We start from the raw sequence: 27,235 nt of genomic DNA, 5'->3' as shown, positions 1-27,235 counted from the left end.
CTACCTCCAGGCTACACCCCAGACCTATTTTATAATTTATTTGGAAATGGGGTCTCACTAAATTGCTGAGAGCCTAAGTAGCTGAGGCTGGCTTCAAACCTGTGCAATCCTCCTATCTCAGCCTCCCAATCGCTGGGATTACAAGTGTATGCCACCATGCCCGGCTCCTTTTTTAAATTTAGAAACAGGGTTTCACTAAGTTGTGGAAGGCCTAAGTTGCTGATGCTGGCCTTTTTATTTATTTTTTCAGTACTGGGGATTGAACCCATAGGCATTCTACCTCCAGCCCTATTTTTATTCTTTACTTTGAAACACTAAGTTGCAGAGGGCTTCACTAAGTAGCTGAGGCTGGCTACTAACCTGCAATCCTCCTGTCTCAGCCTCCCAAGTGTGCACCACCAGCCTGAAGCTGGTCTTGAATTTGTGATCCTTCTGTGTCAGCTTCCCAAGTACTGGGATTACAGGAGTGTGTCAGTGCACCTCACTTTACTTTTTAAGCTTGCAGCTTTAGCAGTCTGTGTAACAGAGGTGATCATTTCATGTTTTTTAAATATTTCAAATGAATACTCAGCATCCCACTCAATTTAGATATTTACTGAGCACCTATGACATAAGGCACTGTTCACAATTTTGAAGGCGACATGAGCCTAGATTTTTAGATATATTTTCTGTGGAAACCATATGCTGTTCTTGACTTTCAGTGATTTTCTTATTGGTGTTTGTTTCCTCAGTATCTCCATGCTTGGCTCATCATAGCAGGTGCTGAATAAATGACCTATGAGAAAAAAAAACCCGCATAAATTAGACAAAACCTGGCGGGCTGTGATGAAAGCAGAAACAGGTACAAAGTGTTCTGTACATTGGAGATCAGGAAGCTTACTTTTAAGACATCTGGTAATGCCTGTGGAGTAGGTAGGTAGATTTGACCTGGGCTCCACTCACAGGAACTAAGGAAAAGGGCCTAGTGAGCTAAGGCATGGGGGTAGAAGTAAACAGGGTAGTTTTATTATCAGAGTTATTTGGGGTTGCAGCAGAGTAGGGTGGACAAATGATTCCAGATGAGCCAGTAAGAAAGTAGTCATAGTTTCAAACTCTTCTGGAAACCTTTCTTTAGTCTTGGGGGCATCTCTGGGTAGACTGGGTCAGAGGGACTGCAGGGCTCAATAAAAAGGTGCCCAAGAGATAGCAACTGGCCTGTCCTTGGGGAAGGCAGGGAGTGGATGACAGAGACCTTCAGGGGCAGAATGGCACTTAGTGGCCAGTGCTGGCCAGGAGGATAGGAAGCGAGGAAGCAGAAACGCTTAGCAGAGGCTTCGGGATGACATTTATGGGGACAGGCCACCGACACCGAAGGACAGCGGTCCAGTACTGCCTGCCAACGCTGTCAGCCCTGCCACTCCCGTCTGCACTGGTCTACTGTCCGGCCTCTCGCCCCGCCCAGAGCCGGTAGCCCCGCCCAGGGCCTCTCTCTCCACCCAGTGTTTGTAGCACCGCCCATGGTCTCCTCTGCCAGCGCCTCTCGCTCCGCCCACAGCGTGTAGCCCCGCCCAAGGTCTTTCGTTCCTGCTAGAACCTGTAGCCTTGCCCAGGGTCTCTCGCTCCCTCAGACCCTCAAGCCTCACAAGGGCCTCTGCGCCCCGCCCAGAGCCGGTAGCCCCGCCCAGGTCCTCTTGCCCCGCCCAGGGCCTCTGCGCCCCGCCCAAATCCGGTAGCCCCGCCCACGTTGTCTGCCAGGGCCTCTCGCTCCGCCCACAGTGTGTAGCCCCGCCCGGATTCTCTCGCTCCATCCAGAGCCGGTAGCCCCGCCCAGGTCCTCTCGCCCCGCCCCCAGCGTCCCGAGCCACTTCTAGACCGTTGTCCAGCTCTTCCGCCCGCGCCGCTGGGGTCGGGCCTGGGAGGAAGGGCCGGCGGAGGGCTAGCTGGGGGGAGGGCACCTTTTCCTGTCTCCCCGGCCGCCGCCTCACTCCGGAGGAAGCAGCGGCGAGGGCGGCGCCATGGCGGGAGCTCCGGGCGAGCGGCGGCCGGGCCCCGCGGCGGGGGAGCCGCTGCGGCAGCCGCACGGCTCGTGCCAGGTGTTCCCGGAGCGGCTGGCCCAGGGCGAGCCCCGGCGAGGGCTCCTCCCCAGCTTCTTCACCCATAACCAGAAGTGCCAGCTCATGCTTGTGAAGACCCTGGAGACAAGTAGGAGCCAGGACCCCAGGCTGGAGGTCGGCGGGTGGCGTCCGCCGCCCGGTGGGCGAGCCAGGGCCGGGGCGGCGCATCCCCGATGCTGGTGCCCGGGCCGGGCTCAGGCCCCTCCGCGCAGAACCTGGGCAGATTCAGCATCACGAGGGTGGAGGTGGAGGCCAGGCCTCAGTTTCCCCATCAGGAGGTCCTGGGGTGTCCTTGAGCACTCCTCTTGCTTGTGAAATGAACGCCCAGTAGGATTAGGAGTTTAACCATTTTGGTCACATTCACGGCTTTTTAATCTAAGTTATGCAGCAACACGGAGACTTTAGGGGCAGAATGAGGCAAAGTTTTAAAAAGCCCCATTAATTAAGGAATGCCTGCTGCTGGCGGTGCAAAAACAATTTGCAAACGTACTCATCATTATAACGGATTCTTAACCTTCATCCATCGGTGGGTTATCGAGTATTAGAAACCCTTGAAAAATCCGTATGTATGCACCTACTTGTGTTTTTTTTTGGGGGGAAAGAGTTCATAGCTTTATTCCCAAAGTGGCCCACGACTTAAAAAAAAAAAGATTAAGAACCGCTGCTGTGGTTTAAATTCGGAGACAGGTACCCGCTGACCACTTTCTCTCCAGGCCTAAGGACTTTGCATAAGAGATTTCCTAACTCTTTTGCATTGACATAGAATTCCGAAGACTACCTCAGATACATTTAGGAAATTAAAGTTTTAGATGTTTTTATTCAGCTGGGCGTGGTGGCCCATGCTTGTAATCCCAGTATCTCAGAGAGGAGTATCTCAGGTTCGTGGCCAGCCTTAGCTACTTAGTGAGGCTCTGTTTCAAAAGATAAAAAGACTAAGAAATAGGACTGGGGGTGTGTGTGTAGTTTGCAGGGACAATGCCCCTGAGTTTCATCCCCAATACCGCAAAAAAAAAAAAAAAAGAATAAAAAAATAGGGCTGGGGATGTAGCTCAGCGGTAGAATTCTCCTGTGTTCAATCCTCAGTACTGAAAAAAAAAAGTACTTATCCTAGGAGGACCTTAAGTTCATGGCCAGCCTCAGTAACTTAGACCCTCAGCAGTTTATCAAGACCCTGTTTCAAAAAAAGAAAAAAAAATGCTGGGGTTATAGTTCAGAGGTTGAATGCCATTGGGTTCAATCCCCAGTAGCCCCCCACCCCCACACAAGTACTTATCCTAAAGCAGGGTTGGTGTTTACACCTCATCATTGTTGTAGTCAACTGCTCAAAGATTTTTCAGCCTTCTTGGGATTACTTCCATATATGGAATCAAAGGAAGAAAGAGGGAATGATGATGACCTTGAGTTAACTATACAAATGTGAACGGATCGCCTCCTGGATTGTGGTGAGGAAAAAACAAGGATGAATAAGGACCCTGCCTTTAAGACATTTCAAAGTGCAACACAGTGGGAAGAACATGGGCAGTAGAATTAGACATGGGTTTAAGTTCTGGTCCCTCTCCTTAGCAGGTATGAAGAAGTGGATATAATAATACTGCCTTTAGGATTGCAAGGAATAGTATGATGAAGGCAAAGTGCTAGCATATCAGGAGGTGAATAAAAGCTGTTCTTGCAGTGGAAGACAAATTGAGATAGGGTGTGAGGAGGGTGGAGTGCTGCACATGACCCCCAGTGGGAATCAGTGGGCCTCTGCCTTTCAAGGAGAAGGGTCTTAGCTGCACTAATAATTTAATAATAATGGGTAGTAATACACTTAGGATGGTGTCTGGTACCTGGTACATACTCAGTAATACTTTAGTAATAGTAATTGTTCTGTTACCACTCTCTAAGAGGGAGCAGGCTAATAAAGCAATAACAACCTTTGTTTCTTTTCCATTTTGGGGTGTAGTATCCTGTGCATTTTTTATTTTTTGCAGTACTGGGGATGGAATTCAGGGGCATTCTTTCTCTGAGCTACACCTCAGTCCAATTTTTTATTTTTTATTTTGAAACAGGGTCTCACTGAATTCCAAAGGGCTTCACTAAGTAGTAGCTGAGACTGTCCTTGAACTGCGATCCTCCCGTCTAGCCTCCCAAATGCTGGGATTATAAGTGTGCTCCATCACGCCCGGCTGTATCCTGTGCATTTATACTCGCAGGCAAGACACCTGTGTGTGGAATTGATACTAGAGGCATTTGGGTCCATTGTACTACCCTATAGTAGTCATAGGCTTATCAAGTCTGAGAAGTGGATGGCCTTCAGGGATGATCTAGGCTTCTCACTTCCATACAGGAAAACTTCTGTGCTGTTGCTGGCCAGTTATCTATAGACCTCTCTGAAATAGGTTACCTGTTTCTTGGAGGCTCTCTGAGTCTACTTGTCTGTTGTTTCAACAGCTTTAATTGTTGGAAAAATCCCGCATGCTTGTAATCCCCGTGCTTGGGAGGCGGAGACAGGAGGATCGCGCAGGTTTGAAGCCAGCTGTGCTGGCTTAAGAGACCCTGTTTCCAAATAAAAATATAAAAAATAGGTCTGGGAGTATAACCTGGAGGTAGAAGGGTTTCCAGCAACCCCAGTACCACACACACACACACACCCCTTCTCATTAGTTGAATCCTGTCTGTCTCATGTAACTTCCAGTCTTTGGTCCTTGTTCCATTCTTTGAAGCAGTATCTACTGAATCTGCCTTCCCAGAGCACCCTTCAGTACTTGAAGCAGCTGTGGTCCTAGTTCTTTCTCCTCTCCACAGCCCCAAATCCTTTCTTACTTCTTCCTTAGCATCGTCCCACATTATTGTAGTTGCCTTCCTTGTGGAAGAGCTTCAGTTGGCAGGTTCCATGTGGAGAATGGCACTGGGAATGGGATCTGGTGTCACCAGTGTGGTCCGATCAGCACAGAAAACAGTATGGCTACTGCCTTCCTCAGGTCAGGATACTATGCTGCTGTTTGGTTCCATGAGTGTGGTCTAAGATTCTTCCAGTCTTTTGGTATCCATTGTAATACAAAGTGTTTGATCATTTAACTAAAAATGGCCTCTGATACTGTCTATGATGCTTGGTGGTACCATTTTGGTATCTGTATTAGTGTTTTATTTCATTAAACACTCACTTTGATGTTAGTTTAAACTTTGTCTTTTGATGCCCATTTTTGACAGTTTTAATACAATATTACTTCTTTTGATTTGTGAATTCCTTTTTGGGTAATTTAATTGGTATTATTTTTCCAATTAGCATACTTAATTGAATCTTTATCTTTTTAGATCCCTATGTCAAACTTCTACTTGATGCTATGAAACACTCAGGTTGGTAAGTAAATCTTTTTTTTTAAATTCTGAGATTAGTTTTCCCCATGTTGCCTAATTGGCCTCAACCTTGTGATCCTCCCACCTCAAGCCTCCTGAGTAGCTGGGCTAACAGGCGTGCAACACTGTGTCCAGTAAGTAAATCTTTGTAAAGTGCTCTGCTATATTCTGGCTGCCAAGAAAGAAAAAACTAAAGATTTCTTACTTCAGAGCCAGGCATGGTGGTACACACTTGTGATTCTAGTACTTGGGAGGCTGAGACAGGAGGATCTTAGGTTTGAAGAGAGCTTCAGCAACTTAGTGAGACCCTGTTTCCAAATAAAAAGATAAAATAGGAACAGGGTGTAGTCCAGAGGTAGAAGGCTCCTGGGTTCTATCTCCAATACCATAAACAAAACAAAACAACCCCTCACTTGAGGCCATGGAGCCTTCCATAGATAGTGATGGCTGCATTCTTTCAAGGCAGGCCTTGTTCTCTTTGGTTGTCCTTTGTCTTAACTCAGTCTCAGGCTCTACCATTTACCTTGGCTATTTAGTAAAGACAGAGCTCAAATCTTTCCTTCCATCAGTCTTGGCCTTTCCAGTATACCAGCCTAGGCACTGTCCTAATAGGAAAGAAATGCCAGCTTGTTATGCAGGAGCCTTCCAGAGAATGGCTAACTTTGAGGGAATTAGAGAAAGTGACTCCTGAGTTCTATTTCTTAACATTCTGGCCCAAGCAGGGACTTCTGGCATGTTTCCAATATGATCTTAACCAGTCGACCTTTATGGAATCGGCTTTATGGAATCATATGGAATTTGAATGAAGATTAATTTTGTAGACGTAGTCTCTTTATTTTGCAGATAAGAAAAGTGAGAGTTGAGGTGTTAAGTTGCTTTCCCAAGGGTGTTTGTGGTGGAGAGGATTTCCTGTATGGTGGAGGGTTTCCTCACTTCTGGCTTGGGGCTGTTTCCCACGGATACACTCCTTTTGGACATCTTTAATCTTTTCTTCCCTTTTAGTGCTGTAAACAAAGAAAGACACTTTTCTTGTGAAGATTGTAATGGGAATGTCAGTGGAGGCTTTGATTCTTCAACATCTCAGGTAGGCATCTTTGCCAAATTGTTTTCTTCTCTTTAATCTTTTCTCCTGATGTTTGAGGAGCACCTCCTACACACTGGGCTTCGTGTTTGATAGATTTTATGTAAGAGAGCCAGTTGTGGTCCTTATTCTTAAGGAGTTTATACTTCTCCAGAAGAGTTAAGACAGGAACATAGATAATCATAAAATTTGAGGCAGGTTAAACTATTTTAGGAGAGTTTGATGTGTTACAAGGCAGCTTTCCATTGCTGTAATAAATACCTGAGCTTGTCAACTTATGAGAGGGAAAGGTTTCTTTTGTTCATAGTTTGCGAGGTTTCAGTCCTTTGCTGCTTGGCTCCATTGCCTTGGGCTGTGACAAAAGAGTGCATCACGACAAGAGGGCACGATAGAGGAAGCCACTCACTTGATGGTCCCTGGGGAGCCAAAAAGGAGAGAGACAGGAGGAGGTCAGGTTTCTAGAGTCCCCTTCAAGGACTGGTCCACAATGCTGACCTTCCTTCCATTAGGACCTACCACCCAAAGGTTTTACCACCTCCCAGTGGTGCCTCAGGCTGGGGACCAAGTCTTTTTTTTTTTTTTTTTTTTTGGTGGTACTGGGGGTAGACCCAGAGGCTTTCTGCTTCCAAGCTATACTCCCAGAACTATTTTATATTTTATTTGGAAACAGGGTCTCACTAAGTTGCCGAGAGCCTCACTAAGTAGTTGAGGCTGGCTTCGAACCTGCGCGATCCTCCTGTCTCCGCCTCCCAAGCGCGGGGATTACAAGTGTGCACAACCACACCGGCGGGACCAAGTCTTTAACACATGGGCTTTTGAGGGACATTTAAGACACAAAATACAGTGCTATGGTAATCCCACAATGGGTGAATGATTGGTTGGTTGAAAGATAACCAGCAGATTCAACAAGAGAACATAAGCCTCCTCAGAGGCAGAGAAGACAAAGACTCTTGCCCGCAACAGTAGTAGCATGTGCAGAAGTGGTGTGCTGAAGCCAGGTGTGGTGGTGCACTCTTGTAATCCCAGTATTTGGGAGGCTGAATCATGAAGATTGCAGGTTTTCAGCCAGCCTCATCAACTTAGTGAGGCTCTCAGCAACTCAGTGAGACACTGTTTCACAATAGAAAGTAAAATAGGGCTGGGCGTGTAGCTCAGAGGTAGAACGCCCCTGGGTTCAGTCCCCAGTACCATATACTTATGTATGCTGCATGTGCGTGCATGCGCGCGCACGCACACACAGAGAAGTGATTTGCTGGGAAACCACAAACCACATTGTGTAGTTTAACTAGAGGACAGGAATTCATGGAAGGTAAGGAAAAATAGGATTGGACAGAATGATGAATCATATGGTGTGGGCTTTGAATGCTAAGTAGAAGGATTATACCTTTACTTGATGAGAAATGATAATACCTATGAAATTTTTGGTTAAGGGGAATAAATTTTTTCACCTGTACAGTATGGGTAATGACCATATCTACCTTACAGAATAATTATGTGTAAGAAAGGAAAGCAATCTTTTCTATCAGAGTTGCAAGATTTCATAGAAACTGGCAGGCTTCCATTTTGTAACTGTGGCTTCAGGTAACCATATGTGTACATGTGTTTTTTTGTACATGTGTCTATATGTTGTACTCCTGGGTATACTGGTTTTGTGTTTCTCTTTTTGTAAAATCTACCCAGTGAAAACTGGCCAACCAGATTAGATTGTAAAAGCCATACTCCAGCCAATGAGGAATGGCGTAGTGGCCTTTGTGATAGGAATAAAAGGCTGCACACATAGGGTGCTGGCTGTACTGGTTTTATGGTGCCTCAACACCCTTTTTGCAGGAGTAAATTGCCTTTACAATTTGCTGAATTACTTTAAATATCATGAGTTTTTATCTGTGGCTCCCCTAAAATCCATTTCTAAAATATGAGAATCAAATGAGATATGTCTTGTAAAATTGCTTATCATGATGTCTGGCCTATAGTGAGCACTCAGTATATTTTATTGTCAGTTTAAATTGTTGGAGGGTTTTGACAGAGTTTTGGAGGTAGTAGATAGATTATGTCATGTGATGATGGTAGATGGAGGTGTTCTAAGTAACTATTTCCACTCTGAATATACAATCCACATTTAACTACGTTTAACTGTTTTTTTTTAATTTTTGGTGGTATTGGGGATGGAACCCAGGAGCATTCTACCTCCAAGCTATACCCCCATCCCTATTTTTTATTCTTTATTAACAGGGTCTCACTGAGTTGCAGAGGGCCTCACTAAGTAGCTATCCGTGAACCATAATCCTCCTGTCTTGGCCTCCCAAATGCTGGGATTACAAGCGTGTGCCTCCACGCTCGGCTCATTTAACTGTTTTCTGCCAGAGAATTCATATGTATTTTGGTTATTCATTACTCTTTTAAAGTAATCATAGGAAAGACAATGGAGCACAGGGTGAGAAATTTGGGTTTTGGAGTCAGAATTGAGTTCAAATCCTAGTTCCTCTGCTTATTAACTGTAGGGCAAGTTATTTTTCTTATTCTGTTTCCTCATTTTAAAATTGGTAATTACAATACCAAGAGTTTTCAAAATAGCTCTTTGTAAGTTCACCTGCTGACCTACTCCCATGGGTTATATAAAGTGAACATTTTGAATTTTCGTCATGACTCTCAGCAGTTGAACACAGTGGCACACTCTTCCCCTCTCCATTTTGGTTTTTAAAAAGTTTTTATTGGTGCATTGTATTTATACATCATAATGGGGTAAAAAACTTGTGTAGACATAAATGTACACATCACCCAGCCAGTCCCCACCAAAAGTCCCCACCCCACTCCCTCCCCATCCCTCCCTCCCATGCTTGGCTTAGTGGTTGACTACGATATGAATAAGTACATCGGGTGCTTTAAAGAGTTTCCTTTTCCTCCTCCCATCCTCACAGTTAGGTTGCCTTATTTGCTCCTCTATAGGATCTCCTTTTTAACCTGGAATTCCTCCTATGACCCATTTCACCTTAGCTTTCACATATTAGGGAAAACATCTGATTTCTAACTTTTTGTGACTGACTAATCTTGCTTAGCACAATGTCCTCCAGTTCCATCCATTTCCCTGTAAATGCTGCAATTGTGGGTTTTTTTTAATGGCTGAGTAAAATTCCATTGTGTACATATCCCACAGTTTTGTAATCCATTCATGTGTTGATGGACATCTTGGCTGGTTCCATAGTTTGGCTATGGTGAATTGTGCAGCTATGAACATAGATACACATGCATTAGTTTGGTAGTTTGGCTTCCTATCTTTTGGGTAGATACCCAGAAGTGGTATTGCTGGACCAAATAGGTAGATTTGTGCCCATTCTTCTGAGGATTCTCCATACTGTTTTCCAAAGTGGTTGCACTAATTTGCAATCCCACCAACAATGTCTTAGAGTTCCCCTCTCCATTTTGATGAAAAATTTTATTATGAAGTCTCTCATTCATACAGAAGAGTAAAAAGCCTGTATATTTACTTTCAGTAATCAAAGAAACAAGTACCTATGTAACTACCAGCCAGATTTGAGGAGTAGAATGTTACCGCGACTTCAGAAGCCTCTCTCCCTTCCTTATCCACTCTTTGGAAATCACTCCTTGCTTTGCTGAGTGGTTTTACTATCTACATGGACAGTCTAGTAATGCATTATGTAGTTATTTTCTTTTATGCTTTATACCTAGAATACTCTTTTATATACTTTGTAATTTTATGAAATCATACAGTAGTCCCCTGTAAATTAATTCTTAAGCATTGCTTGTGAAATTCTCCCATGCTGTAGTGTGTACCTCTCTGGCTTATTGAGTTTCTCTCCTTCCTTCCTTCCTTCCTTCCTTCCTTCCTTCCTTCCTTCCTTCCTTCCTTCCTCTTTCTTTCTTTCTTTCTTTCTTTCTTTCTTTCTTTCTTTCTTTCTTTCTTTCTTTCGTAGTGCTGGGGATTGAACCCAGGGCCATTCTACTTCCGAGCTGTACCCCCAGCCTGATGTTTTATTTTTTATTTGGAAACGGTCTCACTGAGTTGCAAAGGGCCTCACTAAGTACCTGAAGCTGGCTGTAAACCTGTGATCCTCCTGTCTCAGGCTCTCAAGTACTGGGCATGTGCCACCACGCCTGGCTTGAGTTTCATTTTATGTATTATTCCATTGTGTGTTTGTATGACAGTTTATCTAATGTTGATTGGTTCCAATTTTGCTAATATGAACAAATGCTGCTGTAAACATTCCTGACCTTCTCTTCTTGTACACATTTGCAAGGGTTTCTCCAAGATACAGGCCTTGGAGCAGAATTTCTGGGTCTTAGAGTAGGCACACGTTGGATTTCAGCTGCCAGATACTTTCTTCTCCTGGTTTCTTGTACATGGCTTTCCTGCTTGCTCCTTTGCTAGCCTGCCTTCCTCTTCCAGCCGTGAAGTCCTTAATCCTTGGTGTTAGAGTGCCTTCCTTTCTTACCATGTACTCTGCCAAGGGAATCTCACTAATTTTTCTAGGTCAGAATTCTCTTTTGAACTTTATATCCATTTATCCAAGTTCCCATTTAGCACCTATACTTGAATGTCTTAAAGGTAAATTAGATCTGATATGTCCAAGTCCCATTTCATGGTTTTTGCCGTTCTTTGTCCCCACATAACTTGATTTTCTAGTGTTGTATATTTCAGTGGTTTAGTTTCACAGTTTTGCATATTTCAGTGGCTTGGTCTTTTAGTTTTGCATATTTCTGTGGATGGTTCTACAATCCATTCTGTTACTCAAGCCAGGAATTTCTGAATACGTTTGATTCTTTTCTTATATGCTAGCCATCACCAAATTTTTGTCTAGTTTACCTCCTAAATCCTTTCAGCTCCCACCATTCTAGCTCAATTCTTTCACCTTCTGAGGTAGTCTCTACATCCAGTTTTGGTCTTCTGCTTATTCTTCCAAGTATAGTTAGAAGGATAAAATCAACAGAAAATAAAAGCGCTCCCGTGTCAGCCTTGTCTTCAGTGGCTTCCCTTTGCTCTCAAGACCTGAGGTGTCTGGCTCCTGCTAACTCCCCAGCCCTCATGCCTGCCACCCAGATTCTGCATCAGTGGTGGCCCTGCTTCTCAAGCATTGTGTGCCTTTAATCTAACCCCCACGCTTTGCTTATGTTGTTTCTTGTATCTTGAGTACTCCCGTCCCCTCCTTTCCAAATTAGATCTCAGTTTAAACATTCCTGCCACAGATAAGCTTTTCCCAAACCTCCGACTAAGTCTGCCATTGTCATTGTATCCTCTTGGGACAACCTGAGTCTGTGTACCTTCCTTTCTCCTTCCTTCCTTTCCATCCCCCCCCTTTCTTTTCATCTCTTCTCTTTTTGTCTTTGGTTTTTTTTCCCCCAATACTGGGGATGGAACCCAGGGGCATTCTATCTCTGAGCTACACCCCCAGCCCTGTTTTTTATTCTTTCTTTTTTTTTTTTTTTTGGTGGTACTGGGGTTTCTGGAAGCCCTTCAACCTCGGGGCTACATTCCCAGACCTATTTTATATTTTTATTTGGAAACAGGGTCTCCTAAGCCAGCGCGGGCGGCTGGCTTCGAACCTGTGCGATCCTCCTGTCTCTGCCTCCCAAGCGTGGGGATTACAAGCGTGTGCCACCATGCCCGGCCTTTTATTCTTTATTTTGAAACAGGGTCTCACTGAGTTGCAAAGGGCCTCACTAAGTAGCCAAGGCTGGTGGTGAATCGTGATCCTCCTGTCTCAGCCTCCCAAATGCTGGGATTACAAGTGTGTGCCGCCATGCCTGGCTGTTTTTTGTCTTTTGTGATTGAACCAGAGATATCCTCCAAGCTATATTTCAGCCTTTTTTTTTTGTTCTGAAACAGTGTCTTGCTAGATTGCTGAGAGTCTCACTAGGTTGTGAACCTGTGATCCTCCTGTTTTAGCCTCCCAAGTACTAGTACTGGATTACAGGTATGTACCACCATGCCCAGCCTGAGATTTTCTTTATGATAATTGTTATTCATATGCTTAAACATTTTAGTAAATATTTGATTAATTTCTGTCTCTAATATATTGCATATCTATTAGGTCTTAATATATACTAGTTGAATCAATGAATATGGAATGAATATATAAAATATCTGGCATGTGACCCTTTTCTATCTAGAAAGTACACAATAAATGGCAGCTGTCATTATAGGGATCCGTCGTGTCTGTCTTAATCTTACTGGGTCTGCTCAGTGGCTTTTTCTACTTCATTATGAAGGGCTTTCTGAGGATCTTTCCTGGCATTTCCCCCTCATTTTAGTAGAATGAGGACAGTGGTGGTCATTCATTGCTCATTCAGAAACTTGCTAAGAAACATTTTACATGTATTCTCATTTAATTCTCCTAATTCTTTGAGGTAGGTGCTCAGTGATTTTCTTTTTAATAGCTAGGGAAACTGAGGCTCAGAGAGGCTAAGAAATTGTCCCAGGTTAATTACCAAGTTACCAAGGGATGGAGCTAGAATTTGAGTCTGTCTGCTTCATTCTAAAGTCTGCTTTCATAACCATAATGCCATAGAGTCCAAGACAGACCGGTACAGTCAGCTCAGCGAGGACAGTATGTGAATAAGTGTCTTCTACGTGCCCTGTGGTCCAGAGGGAGGAGAAGGGAGGGGCTAGAGGGGAAATGTGAACAGCATGCACTCGTAGGACTGGGACTTGACTGGGTAGGTGTGGGGTTGCTGGAGAAGAGTGGGTGGAAGCTTTTAAGGGGGCAAGCTTGCAGGAGAGAACATAGGCTCCATCCTCTGGGGCAGAAGGTGGGGTCTGTGAAATGAAAGCAGATGTTAGAAATAACTGACCTTCTCTTACTGTGGTGTCTCCTAGATTGTTCTGTGCCAGAATAATATCCGGAACCAGGCCCACATGAGCAGAGTGGTCACCCACGAGCTCATCCACGCTTTTGATCACTGTCGTGCTCACGTCAACTGGTTTACCGATGTCAGGCACTTGGCCTGCTCAGAGGCAAGTTCTTTATAAAAGACACTTAGTTCTTCCTGAACACTCTGTGTTTGACATTTTAGTCAAGTGTAATTTGTTGAGACTTCTCCCATTTCTTACTATCATAGTTTCATCTTAGTCTTGAATTTCTATTTTTAACTACTATTGAATATAGTTTTTGAGGTACAACTAGAGAAATCTCAAGTATGTTTTTAGAATTGTCATAAATATAACCTTTGAGCCTTAATAATAATGACAACTGACTTTAATTTATAATAATAAACTATAATTCTAATGAATAAGTTATATAATATTAAAAAATAGAAGCCAGGAGCCAAGCTTGGTGGCATATCCTTGTAATCCCAGTACTTGAGAGGCTAAGACAGGAGGATCACAGGTTCACTGCCAGCCTCAGCTACTTAGTGAGGCTCCTTGCAATTTAGTGAGACCCTGTTTCAAAATGAAGAATAAAAAATCAGGTTGGGGTTGTAGCTCAGAGGTGGAATCCTCAGAGGTTGAACCCCTGGGCTCAATTGTCAGTACTGGAAAGAAAAAAAGAAAAAAAATAGAAGCCAGGATGACAGCACATTACTCTAATTCCAATACTTGGGAGGCTGAGACAAGGAAGATCACCGGTTCTAGGTCAGCCTCGGCAACTTAGTGATACTCTGTTAAAAAGGGCTAGGAGTATAGCTCAGATGTACAATGCCCCTGGATTTGATCCCCAGTACTAGAAAAAGAAGGAAAGAAAGAATAATTGAATTAATATTTACTGAGGGTTATGTGTCAAACACTCTTCTGTTTTGTGTGTGTGTGTGTGTGTGTGTGTGTATGTACATACCTGGGGAACAAACCCCAGGGCATTCTACCTCTGAGCTATACCCTTAATCCCATTTTATTTTTAATTTTGAAATAGGGTCATGCTAGGTTTATGAAAGTCTATACTTTCTGAGGCTGTCCTTGAACCTCTGATCCTCCTGTCTCAGCCTCCTAAGAACTGTGGTTACAGGTGTGTGCCACCATACCCAGCTACAAACAGGGTTCTCAACTATTTTGCTGTATTGCCTTCCATAGGTAATTCCTTGCTTGCCCTAGAGTAAAACATTTAGTCTTAAATGTATGACATTAAAAAGATATTATTAAGCACTTTGGATTGCTCTTAGGGGCATACATATATATGCTCCAGGAGAGACATATGTATTTCATACTTGCATTTTGTTGGTTGAAGAGTATATTATAATGAGAAATTTAAGATAAAAATAAATCTCAAGTTTATACTTTATAACAGATTATTTTCCTTTCCCTTAAAGTTAACGAGTGACCCCACTGCATCTAATTATAATCCACATTATTTGGAAAGTAGACTAAAACCTGAGTTTTTAAATAGGTCTCTCCCTTGAGTGTTATGAGAATGGCTGTTAGCTAGTAAATGTATGTTAAGTACCTTGAGCTCCTCAGAGAATGAGGCCATCCTCTTTGCATTGGATTAACAAAAATGTGGCCAGAGGCCAATGTGGATAGTTTCAAGACTTCTTAAATCTATTAAAATATAGTAAATTAGAAAATGTGCTTTGTACCACTTAATTTTTCATAGGAAAGCCGAGGCCCTGGAGGAGTGTCTTGACATGGATCTGAAGGAAAGTCCAAGAGAGTGTCAGCGCTGGGCTAGAACCGAGGGCTCAGGGGAGGGGCGTTCACACCATCAGAGTGTCTTGAGCTCTCATTCAAATTCAGTTTGTAGATCTTTGGAAGAATATTTTCTGAAAGTCCTTTTGGTATTCTCTAGAAGTATTGGTATCTTGTACAGATTATGGACTTGAACTCTGAAGTCCAGAGTTCTTTTGGTTTTAAAAGAAATTAGTTCTAGCCAGGCATGATGACGCATGTTTGTAATCCCCGCGCTTGGGAGGTGGAGACAGGAGGAATGCTCAGGTTCGAATCCAGCCGCGCTGGCTTAAGAGACCCTGTTTCCAAATAAAAAATATAAAATGGGTCTGGGAGTATAGCCCAGAGGTAGAAGGGTTCCATCCCCAGTACCACCCCCCCAAAAAAAAAAAAATTCTATCAGTTAAGGCTCTGGGGTAAAGTTTAGAAATTCCCCTTGGTAGGTGGGTGGTTAAACTTTTTCTCCATCCCCAGTATATTTGTCATTGTCTAATATAGCTCATGACTGTTTGCTCTGGTTATTAAGAGAGTTAAAAAAATTCTCTAAAAAGGAAGTCTTACATATACTCTATTCTCAGAGAAACATGCTCATTTCATATTCTTTTCCTTTTTTTTTTGTGGTGGTACTGGGGATGGAATCCAGGGGTATTTTACCTCTGAGATACACCCCTAGCCCTATTTTTTATTCTTCATTTTGAAACAGGGCCTCACTGAGTTGCAAAGGGCCTCACTAAGTAGCTGAGGCCGTCTGCGAACCTTGGTCCTTCTGTCTCAGCCTCCCAAATGCTGGGATTACAGGTGTGCACCACCACGCCTGGGTTCTTTTCTGGTTTTAAAAAATTAAATTGGTTAATATCATAAAGATATAGTGGATAAGCATATCTTTTTTTCTCACTTGTCTCTGTTTTTGTGATAGATTCGGGCTGCCAACCTTAGTGGAGACTGTTCACTTGTAAATGAAATATTCAGGTTACGTTTTGGATTAAAACAACACCATCAGGTAAAGACTAACACAGAATCACCTACACTCAAGAATGTTATGAGTGGAAATAATGAATGAAGAAATGAAGTATGTTTAATATTTTGAACTTGAAAAAACTACCTATATGAAAAGGATGGAAGCTGTGTGTCACTTAAGCCAATGGTGGAATTTCCTTTTACTCTATAATTATGGCATACCATGTTACCAGCTGGGTGGTATTAGTAGTGAGAAGAGCTATGATCCTGCCTCTCGGATACTTTTGGATGGGGATAGATGAGGAATGGAAGGGAATCACAGCCTGGCTTTTGTCTTAACACTCTTGGACTTACATTTTGAAGCTACCACAATATTCTGGAGATAGGAAACATAATTCCTAGCACACCTGTTATCCCAATGCTTGGGAGGCCAAGACAGGAATACCACAGGTTTGAGGCCAGCATCAGCAACTTAATGATATCCTGTTTCAAAATAAAAAAATAAAAAGGTCTGGGAGTATAGCTAGGAGGAAAAAACACCCCTGGGTTTAATCCAGTACCCTCCCCCTGCAAAAAAAAAAAAAGAAAGAAAACAAACAATTTCGGAACAAAGAATGCATTGCAGCACAGGTCGTGGCTATGGATTGGTGCACCTTGAAAGAATGTGTGACATAACAGACAAGGTTTGGATTGGCAGACTTGGTTATGGTGAGCTGAATGAGAGGGATTTTATAAACAGAACCTTTTAAGATCCATGGTAGGCCAGGTATAGTGGTATATACCTGTTATCCCACTACTTGGGAGATAGAGAGAGGAGGATTACAGGTTCAAGGCCAGCTTCAGCGGTGTAGCAAGGCCCTCAATGATGTAAGACCTCGTTTAAAAAAATAAAAAACAGGGTTGGGGTGTAGTTCAGAGGTAAAAATACCCGTGTTAAATCCCTAGTAACACACACACACACACACACACACACACACACACACACACACACACGAGACCCATGGTAAATGGAGATGGGGAGAGGTAGTGTAGAGTTCATGGATTATTATGAATGTGAAGAGTTGCCTACAGCACTGAGAGCTCTGTGTCCACACCTGGGAGAAAGGCTGGTGAGATCTTTTCTGTGGGAAGGGCTTGTTGAGCTACTCTGAGGTACTGAGGTGTCAGGTAGTAGTTTCAGCCAGTGCAAGCAGGAGGCCTGGGGTAATAGGCCTTTGGCTCTCTAGAGAGTGGAGAGTCACACTGAACTGTTAGTAGAAGTTGTGAAATTAGTGAGTGGAGCTGGAGGACCAGCCTGTTGAGTGGAGAAGGCAATGATTCCGACCGGACTGTCCATGTGAGCCTAGTGATGCACCACTGACCTGTCGCATGCTGCATGTCTTCTGTGCCTTTAAATCCTTGCTTCTCTGGTAAATTTGGTGGAGTGGAGGGAAGTAAGGTACACATCAGCACACCTCTAGAATTAAATAAGAGAATAGTGTGATTAAAGCATGTGGTCCAGGGTCAACAGTCAAGAGAAGTTTCTCCTCTCTTACTGTTGGGTAGCAGCAGCAGAAAATAAGTAGAACTTGCAATAGGATGGAAGCCATGTGGAAGTAGTTGACTCTGGTTGAGGGAGAAGAGTTGTAAAGAATGGAGTCCTTGCTCTGAGCCCAAGAAATGGAAATAGCAGCTACAGTAACTGTAAGATTGTACAGAAGTTTGTTACATCTGGAAAGAAGTAAATCTGAATTTTGGTCTATATTGGTATCTTCCAGCTATTGACTTGAGGAGATAAAAATTTAGTTCCTTCCCACCCCCCGCTTGTTTTTGCCCTGGAGGGGAGAAATTGCCTCACTTTCTGGCAGTTTCTGTTGTGGCTCCATATGTTTTTTTCTGTCCTTGTTCCTTTCTGCCTAGGGTTTATTTGTGAAGTAAGTGTTGGGTGTAACGCTCTGGTTTATGTTCTAGTGCTAATCTCCAGCTTGAGCGTGATGAAGCAGAACTGGAAAAATACAGAGAAGATCTGTGATTGTCAGGGTGCACAACCATCATGGCCACTGTGTGTTTGCTTTTTAGGAAAAGGTCAAAAGCCATTATTGTAGTTTTGGGCCTGGGAAAAAGTAGGTAGATTAAAAGCTCTCCAAGAATTAGAATGGCAGGGTCTTATATTTCTTAAGATAATTATAATGTAACATTAGGTAAATAGAAACTTAATGCTATGCAAAGAACTATTCAGGAAAAAAGTTATTTAATTTTTGTTTCTGTTAAAAATTAGGACACCTTCCAAATTTGGGTATATATGTGGTTTCCTTTTGCCTTCAGGGAAGAGAGTACCCTTTGTGAAGGAAAAATTACCTAGTGTTGGTCATCTGAAAAAGAAGCGAGGCAAAAATATGAAATATATTTTAAATTTAATTAAATTTTATGGAAAAGTCAATTAAAACCTTGCTTATAGACTTTTTTGTTAGTTTGCAAATTGAGGAGTTACTGTTTGGCAGACACTGCCTAGAATTTAAGAAAATGACATCTGCTTGTATTATTGGAAAACTTGAGTACAAAAAGGTCTGTTTTATGCCTAAATAATTTTAAATTGAGCTAAACATGTCCCATAATTTGAAAGTTACATTTATGTCTTGGGTTTTCTTCTATGAAATGAAAGAAATTAATAAAATAATATGGGGAAAATTTATTTTGAAAAATTTTAATTGTGTCCAGATATTATATACAATGAGATTTCATGATTAAATTTTCATATAACATTAAATCCACATACTTTTCCTTTTCCTTAGACGTGTGTGCGAGACAGAGCCATTCTTTCTATCTTGGCTGTTAGAAATGTCAGCAGAGAAGTAGCTCAGAAGGCCGTTGATGAAGTTTTTGAATCTTGTTTCAATGACCATGAACCTTTTGGAAGGATCCCACATAACAAGACATATGCAAGATATGCTCATAGAGACTTTCAAAACCGTGATCGTTATTATTCAAATATATGAAGATAAAGTTTTATATTACAGAATTTCAATGATCATGAAGAAAATATGTTCTCAAGAGAACAGATATATAAAATGTAAATGATCAATTCAATACAGATGAACACAGAAGGTGCTTATTTTAGCATATTATTAAAAAAGGTAACTGTGGTAAAAAAGGAAACTGCCTTAAACTGCAAGGCAAAAGTTGTATTTTAGAGGTAATTATCTGGTAGATAAGATAAATAAATCACATTTTGTATTTTTTACATCATACTTGTGTTTTAAGTGGTTATTATTTTGATTTAGTTTGTTAATGAGATTATTTTAAAATTTGATTATGAGTCCTATGAAGTATGCCCGCATAGGATGTTGATAGGTGGCTGTTAGGGTTTGGGTGTGGAATGTCCCTGAAGAGCTATGTGTTGGCAGTGCAGCAGAGTTCAGAAGTGGGCATGGCTGGAGGAGGTGAGTCGCCGGAGGCAGGGCGTTGAGGACTGTTTCTGTCCCTGGTCACTTCCAAGCATTCCTGCTTCAATTGCCATGGGATCAACTTTCCTTTACCATACTGCTGTGGTTTCTACCTTGGAGCTTCCTGACTACAGACTAATTTCCTGAGACTGTGAGCCCAAATAAAACCTCTTCTAACTTGTTCTTATCAGATATTTTGGTCCTAGTGATGAAAAACTGACTAATATGGTGATCAAAGTTATCTCAGCATTAAATATAAAGAAGTAAAATGAGCTGATTTTTTTTTTTTTTGGTGGTACTGGGGTTCCTGGAAACCCTTCTACCTCTGGACTACACTACCAGACCTATTTTATATAGTTTTTTAAACTTTGGAAACAGGGTCTCGTAAGCCAGCGAGGCTGGCTTCGAACCTGCGCGATCCTCCTGTCTCCTCCTCCCAAGTGTGGGGATTACAAGCGTGTGCCACCATGCGTGGCAAATGAGCTGATTTTATTGTAGGCTTTTTGAGATGTTGTTATCATCAGAACATTTAAATAATGAAAGTTGGGAATAATTTATTCAATGATCAATGCCATTTTTCTTCTTGTTCTTTTAGTATATATGTGAAGAGCTGGGTATGGTGGTGCACGCTTATAATCCCACTTGGGAGGCTGAGACAGGAGTATCGCAGGTTCTCGGCCAGCTTCAGCTACATAGTGAGGTCTCCACAACTTAGTGAGACCCTGTTTCAAAATTAAGAATAAAAAATTCTACAGTTACAAAGCCATAGTAATAAAAACAGCATGGTACTGGCACAAAAACAGATACATAAACCAATGGAGCAGAAAAGAAGACTCAGAAACAAATCGACACACAGCCAATTGGTTTTTGTTTTTTTTTTTTTTTTTTTTTTAAATTTTATTTTATTGGTGCACTGTATTCATACATCATAGTGGGAAACAAACTTTTGTAGACATACATGCACACATCGCCCAGTCAGCCCCCACCCGATCCCCACCCCATTCTCTCCCCATCCCTCCTTCCCATGCTTGGCTTAGTAGTTGACATCTAGTATTATAGCAATTTATCCAAAATTAAAAATGATAATCTCACATAACAGTTTCATTTGTCTGATACCAAGCGTTTGATGATTTAAAGATAGCATTTCAATATTTCTTTTTGCTTTCTTTCTTACTAGAGCATATTTTTTTCTGTTTTTTTAGGTGAAACTATCATATATTTATATATTTATTTTTCAGAAAAAAATCTATCCTAATATGGAGTATGAATTCTAGATACCCAAAACGATCTTGAAAAAGAACAAAGCTAGCAGATATATATTTTCTGATTTCAAACCATATAAAGCTACAATAATTGAAACAGTGTAGTACTGTTCTAAAGGCAGATATATAGACCATTGGAGTTAAATACAAGCCTAGAGCTAAATTCTTCCCTATATTGTCAAGTTATTTTTGACAAGGTTTCCACGAACATTTGGTGGTGGAAATAATAATCTTTTAACTAAATATTGTTGAAAAATAATAATTACATGGAAAAGAATAAAATTGGACCTTTACCTAATCCCACATACAAGTATTAACTCAAAATAGATAAAAGACCTAAATATAAATCTTAAGACTATAAACTTTTAGGAGAAAATCCGGGTCATAAAACCTCACAACATTGAAATTGGCAGTGATTTCTTGGATATGATTTCAATGGCACAGGCAACAGAAGAATATACAAACTCCCTAAAAAATAAATAAAAAAAAATATTGTATATCCAAAGACAATGTAAACAGAGTTAAAAGTTACTAATAGAATGGGATAAAATATTTCCAATTGCTGTATCTGAAGGTATATTAATATTCCAACTAGAAATCCTAAAAATTAACAACAATAAAGGCAAACAATACAACTTAGAGATAGGTAAAAGACTAACATAAATAATGAATCTCCACAGATAACCAATCTTAGTTGTCTGTTGAATGGAAACTCTTGTTTCTCTGGTTCTGGTGAGTGTTACCTATTTCTTCTTTGTAGTTAATCTCTTTGAGTATTTTCTCTAGCGCTGGTTTTGAAGACATAAATTCCTTCAGTTTCTGTTTGTCATGGAAGCTTCTTATTTCTCCATCTAATTTGATAGAAAGTTTTGCTGGATAGGAAATTTTTGGCTGGAAGTTGTTTTCTTTCAGAGTTTGGAATATGTTACTCCAAGCCCTTCTGGCTCTCATGACTTGGTTTGGGAAGTCTGGAGTGATTCTAATTGGTTTGCCTCTGAATGTCAGTTGGCCCTTTGTTTTTGTTGCCTTTAAGATTCTCTGCTTGGCTTCCACATTGGTCATTTTGACAATTATATGGCGTGGGGATCCTCTTCTCCGATCCTGTCTAAAGGGAGTTCTATAAGTTTCCTGGATCTGTGTATCAACCTCTTGCTCTATATTTGGAAAATTTTCTGCTATTACTTCCTTGAAGAGATTGTTGATCCCTTTGGTATCACTTTCTTTTCCCTCCTCTATTCCAATTATTCTTAGGTTAGCTCTCTTAAGATGGGCCCATATTTCTTCAATGTCAGATTCCTGCTGTCGGATATTTTTTTCTAGATTAGAAACTATGCATTCATTTTTGGATTGCTCATCTTCTAAGAGCGAGATTCTGTTCTCCATGTGGTCTAATCGGTTGTTTGTGCTTTGAATTGAGGCCTTTACTTCATTAATTGCATCCTTTATCTCTTTTTGGCTCTCTCTGAGTTCTTTTCGAAGCACCTCTATTATTTCTACAGTTATTTTCCTGATTTGATCTTCTAGAAATCTCTGATTTTCTGTTTTATCAGGTTCTGATGTTGTGGGGTTGTGCACATTCATTACTCCAGTGTTATTCCTCTTTCCCATGATTTCGGAGGTTTGTGCCTTCTCTGGGTTCTTCCCTTGGGTCACTATGGCTTCACTTAAGGTGCTCTGGATCTCGAGTCTGTATTATCTCAGACCCCACTACTTCTTTACTGTGTTGTATCACAGAGTCTCCGACCCAGGGAGTCGATAGAGGCTGCTTTAAACTATGGGGGGTGCCAGGTTGCACGTTCTCCTATGGTGTGATATCTCTGCCACCACCACTCCCTCACTGGGTCAAGTCCCAGGAGGCACAATACTGGGATTTCTCCTCTGTGGCCCGCAATTTGACTCACTGTTCTTGAGTACGCAGATGTAGCTGTACTGGACTCGGTGAATTCACTGCTGCTGCCGCCGCCGGTGGCAATATGGCGCCTCTGCCACGCCCTTGGCCATGAGGCTGGCGTATTTTTTCTTCTCTGGTTTCGTTTTCCACTCTGAATCCCTGCAGCGTGTGCTGAGCTCAGCCACTGGGAGCTTTAAATGCTGTCTGCGCCGAAAGATCCCGCCTGGCTGTTCCGCAGCGGCTCACCTGGCTTGCTGTAGCTGTCTGTTGAGTTCGCCGCTGCCGCCGGCAGTATGGCGCTGCTGCCGCGTCCTCGGGCGCGTGTGTCTGCTCTGTGGCCCTGAGCTCTGTTCTCAGTCCGCTTTCTCTCTGGAGCCTGGTGGTTTTTTTTGTTTTTCTGGTGATGGTGTTTTCTGGCTATGAAAGGCGCTCTTTTTGTGGTAATGGAGATTGGTTGTTAGCGGGACTCTTAAGCCCCGCTTTTCTCGGTCGCCATCTTCCCGGAAGTCCCAGCCAATTGGTTTTTGATAAAGTGGCCCAAAACATACATACTGGAAAAAAGATAGTCTGTTCAACAAATGGTGTTAACAAAACTGGTTAATCATATGAAGAAAAATGGAAATAATCCTACTTTCTCACTGCACAGAGTCATCCAAGATGGATCAAAGACTTGGAAATTAGACCATAGACCGTGAGGCTCCTTGAAGAGGGCATAGGTCCAACACTGCAACACATAGGCACAGATAAAAATGTTCTCAACAAGACCCCAAGGGCACAAGAAACTCGAATCAATATGTGGAATTGCATGAAATTCAAGAGCTTCTGTACAGCAAAGGAAACTATCAAGAATCTCAACTGAGAGCCAACAGAATTGGAAAAGATTTTTGCCAACTACTCTGATAGAGAACTAATATCTAGACTATACAGATAACTCAAGAAACTCAGCACTAAGAAAACAAATGACTCAATCAAAAAATGGGCAAGTGAACTAAGTAGACACTTCACAAAGGAAGAAATTCAAATGGCCAATAAATACATGAAAAGATGTTCAACATCATTAGCAACTAGAGATGTAAATCAAAACTACCCTGTGATTTCACCTACCTCAAACTAGAATGGCAGTCAATCAAAATAAAAACAACAAATACTGGCGAGGATGTGAAGAAGTGGGAACTCTAATACATTGGTGGTGGGATTGCAAATTAGTGCAATCACTTTGGGAAACAGTATGGAGAATCCTCAGAAGAATGGAAATGAACCTACCATATATGATCCAACAATACCACTTCTGGGTAGTTACCCAAAAGAAAGGAAACCAAACTACCAAACTAATGTATGTGTAATAGCTGCACAAATCACCATAACCAAACTATGGAGCCAGATGAATGGATTACAAAACTGGCATATGTACACAATGGAATTCTACTGAGCCATAAAGAAAAACACAATTACATCATTTACAGGGAAATGGATGGAACTGGAGAACATTATGTTAAGCTAAGTGAGATTAGTCAGTCACAATAAGAAATCGTATGCTCTCCCTAAAATTGGAAACTCGGGGAGAAAATGGGTCATAGGAGGAACTCTAGATGAAGAAGGAGATACTATAGATGAGCAAATAAGGCGACCTAACTGAGGGGATGGGAGGGAGGAGGAGGGAATAATGCACATGATGTACTTTAACAAACATATCAGTGCCAATCACTAAGCCAAACATGAGAAGGAAGGAAGGGGAGGGAATGGAGCGGGAATTGGGTAAGGACTAATTGGATGATGTGTACATGTATGCCTCCACCATCTTGTACCCCATTAAGATGTATGACTAAGCTGGGTATGGTGGAGAACGCTTTTTTTTTTTTTTTTGGATGGTACTGGGGTTCCTGGAGACCCTTCTACCTCCGGACTACACTCCCAGACCTATTTTATATTTTTATTTGGAAAAAGGTTCTCTTAAGCCAGCGAGGCTGGCTTCGAACCTGCGCGATCCTCCTGTCTCCGCCTCCCAAGTGTGGGGATTACAAACATGTGCCACCACGCCTGGCTGGTACATGCTTTTAATCCCAGCATTTGGGAGGCTGAGACTGGAGGATCGTGGTTTGTAGACAGCCTCAGCTACTTAGTGAGGCCCTTTGCAACTTAGTGAGACCCTGTTTCAAATAAAGAATAAAAAATAGGGCAGAGGTATAGTTCGGAGGTAGAATACCTCTGGGTTCCATCCCAGACCCCCCTCCCCCTCCATAAAAGTGTATGACTACAATGCACTAATAAAAAATTAAAAAAAGAATAAAAATAGTATTGGGGGCATAGATCAGAGGTAGAATGCCCCAGGGTTTAGCCCCCAGTTACACACACACACACACACACAAAATGTATATAACATCATATAGCTTAATTTTCTGAGGAAAATCTTAGTTAAATTTTTTCCAGCACATTAAATTTAAAATGAGCCTGCTGTGAGGCAGGGCCGGTGCTTGGGCCTCCGAGCCCGGGATCGGAGCCTGCCGAGGGTGTAGGCTGGTGCTGGGGCCAATGGCCGGCATCGGAGCCTTCCATGAGGCAAGGCCGTTATTGAGGCCTCCGAGGCCAGGATCGGAGCCTGCCGAGGGGTTAGGCCTGTGCTGGGGCCAGTGATGCCGGGATCGGAGCCTGCCGCGTGGCAAGTCTGGTGCTGGGGCCTCCGAGGCCGGGATCGGAGCCTGCCGAAGGGTCAGGCCGGTGCCAGGGCCAGCGTGGCCAGGATCAGAGCCTGCCGTGAGGCAAGGCTGGTGCTGGGGCCTCTGAGGCCAGGATCGGAGCCTGCTGAGGGGTTAGGCCGGTGCTGGGGCCAACGGCCAGCATCGGAGCCTTCTGTGAGGCAAGGCCGTTATTGAGGCCTCTGAGGCTGGAATCGGAGCCTGCCGAGGGGTTAGGCCGGTGCTGGGGTCAGCGATGCCGGGATTGGAGCCTGCCACGAGGCAAGGCCTATGCTGGGGCCTCCGAGGCCGGGATCAGAGCCTGCTGAGGGGTTAGGCCGGTGCTGGGGCCACTGGCTGGCATCGGAGCCTTCCATGAGGCAAGGCCGCTAATGAGGCCTCCGAGGCTTGGATCGGAGCCTGCCGAGGGGTTAGGCCGATGCTGGGGCCATCAGCTAACATTGGAGCCTGTCGTGAGGAAGGCCGGTGCTGGGGCCTCCGAGGCCGGGATCGGAGCCAGCTGAGGGGTTAGGCCAGTGTTGGGGCCAGCGAGGCCAGAACCGGGGCCTCCCATGAGGCAAGGTAGCTGCTTCAGCCAGCGAGGTCTGGATCAGTCCACTGGGTAGCCAGGCCACAACTGGGGCCATCAAGAGTAGGATTGGTATTTGCAACGTGGCATGCACAGAGAAATATCGCGGAAAATTAAAACCAGATGCTTCTCCTATCAGCAATAACTAGGAGGCAACAGGCAACAGGAAGTGGTCGAGCTATAGAAAGGGCCCTATAGTGAAGCAATTAAGGTGACCAATCAGAGGGTATGGAATAGGGGAGGATGGAGCCTCTTTAAAAAGCAGGAGGTACATAAACATATGTATCAAAGTTAATCACCAAACAAGCATGGGATCGAGGGAGGGGGAGGGAGTGGGATGGAGACTGGATGAGGGCTAATTGGATGATGTGTGCTTGTATATCCTCTCAAGTCTTGTATTCCAATGTGATGTATGATTACAATGCACCAATAAAAATAAATTTAAAAAATAAAAAAAAGAAAAGCAAAAAAAATTTAAAATGCAATTTAGCTTAACTTTTATTCATTTGTATTTGTATTTTTTTTTGGTATTATGGATTGAACCCAGAGGCATTCTCCCTTCAAGTTATACCTAGTCCAATTTTATTTCTTATTTGGAAACAGAGTCTCGTTGATTTGTTGAGGGCCTTGCTAAGTTGCTGAGGCTGGCTTCGAACCTGCAATCCTCCTGACTTAGCCTCTCAAGTACTGGGATTTATAAGCATGCAACACCATGCCTGGCTTGTATAAAATTTAAATGACTATTTTCAAATCTTTCGTTAGATCCTGTATCTGAATTTTGGATTCAGAAAACAATGTTATCTATACAAAGGTATCACCTGCATCTTCTAACCTGTCCCTGGCAAACATCACTTGATTATGTCCAGACTGAAAGATGGTGATGCCTGTGCATAGATGTGGCTCATTAGGGGTGTGAAGACAATAAAGTTAGCAGGATTCATTCTTTTGAAAAACTTAAAATTTAATTAGATGCAAATTATAAAGTGACGTCTAAGCTGGGTACAGTTGAACATGGCTGTAATCCTTGTACTTGGGAGGCTGAGACTGGAGGATTGTAGGTTTGAGGCCAGCTTCAGCAATTTAGCAAGACCCTCAGCAACTTAGCAAGATCCTGTTTCAAAATAAAAAGTAAAAAAGACTGGGGATGGTGTAGTTCAGAAGTAGAATCCCTGCCGAGACCGCCTATTTCCTCTCGGCATCTGTGTGTGTGTGACACGTAGTCAAATTGGCGATTAGCCCTGAGAGAGGGCGTCGTCTCTGGCCAAAAACTCCTCCACTTTTAGATATTCTTTCATAACTATTATTCTTTTGGTAATGATTC

General features: G+C 42.7%; 1 protein-coding gene across 1 annotated transcript; it reads left to right on the top strand.

Annotated features, from left to right (window-relative positions):
* Positions 1-1,994: 1,994 nt before the first annotated feature.
* On the top strand, positions 1,995-19,053 carry ATP23 (ATP23 metallopeptidase and ATP synthase assembly factor homolog; the record flags this gene model as incomplete). Its single annotated transcript, XM_080705532.1, has 6 exons — positions 1,995-2,181; positions 5,391-5,436; positions 6,435-6,516; positions 13,343-13,480; positions 16,038-16,121; positions 18,850-19,053. 6 exons carry the CDS (start codon positions 1,995-1,997, stop codon positions 19,051-19,053), a joined length of 741 nt encoding a protein of 246 aa, XP_080561658.1.
* Between the last annotated feature and the right edge of the window lie 8,182 nt (positions 19,054-27,235).

Source organism: Muscardinus avellanarius, assembly GCF_963383645.1.
Source record: "Muscardinus avellanarius genome assembly, chromosome: 11".
Lineage (NCBI taxonomy): Eukaryota > Metazoa > Chordata > Mammalia > Rodentia > Gliridae > Muscardinus > Muscardinus avellanarius.
The sequence above is the reverse complement of the archived record's forward strand: the minus strand, read 5'-3'. Positions and strand labels throughout refer to the sequence as shown.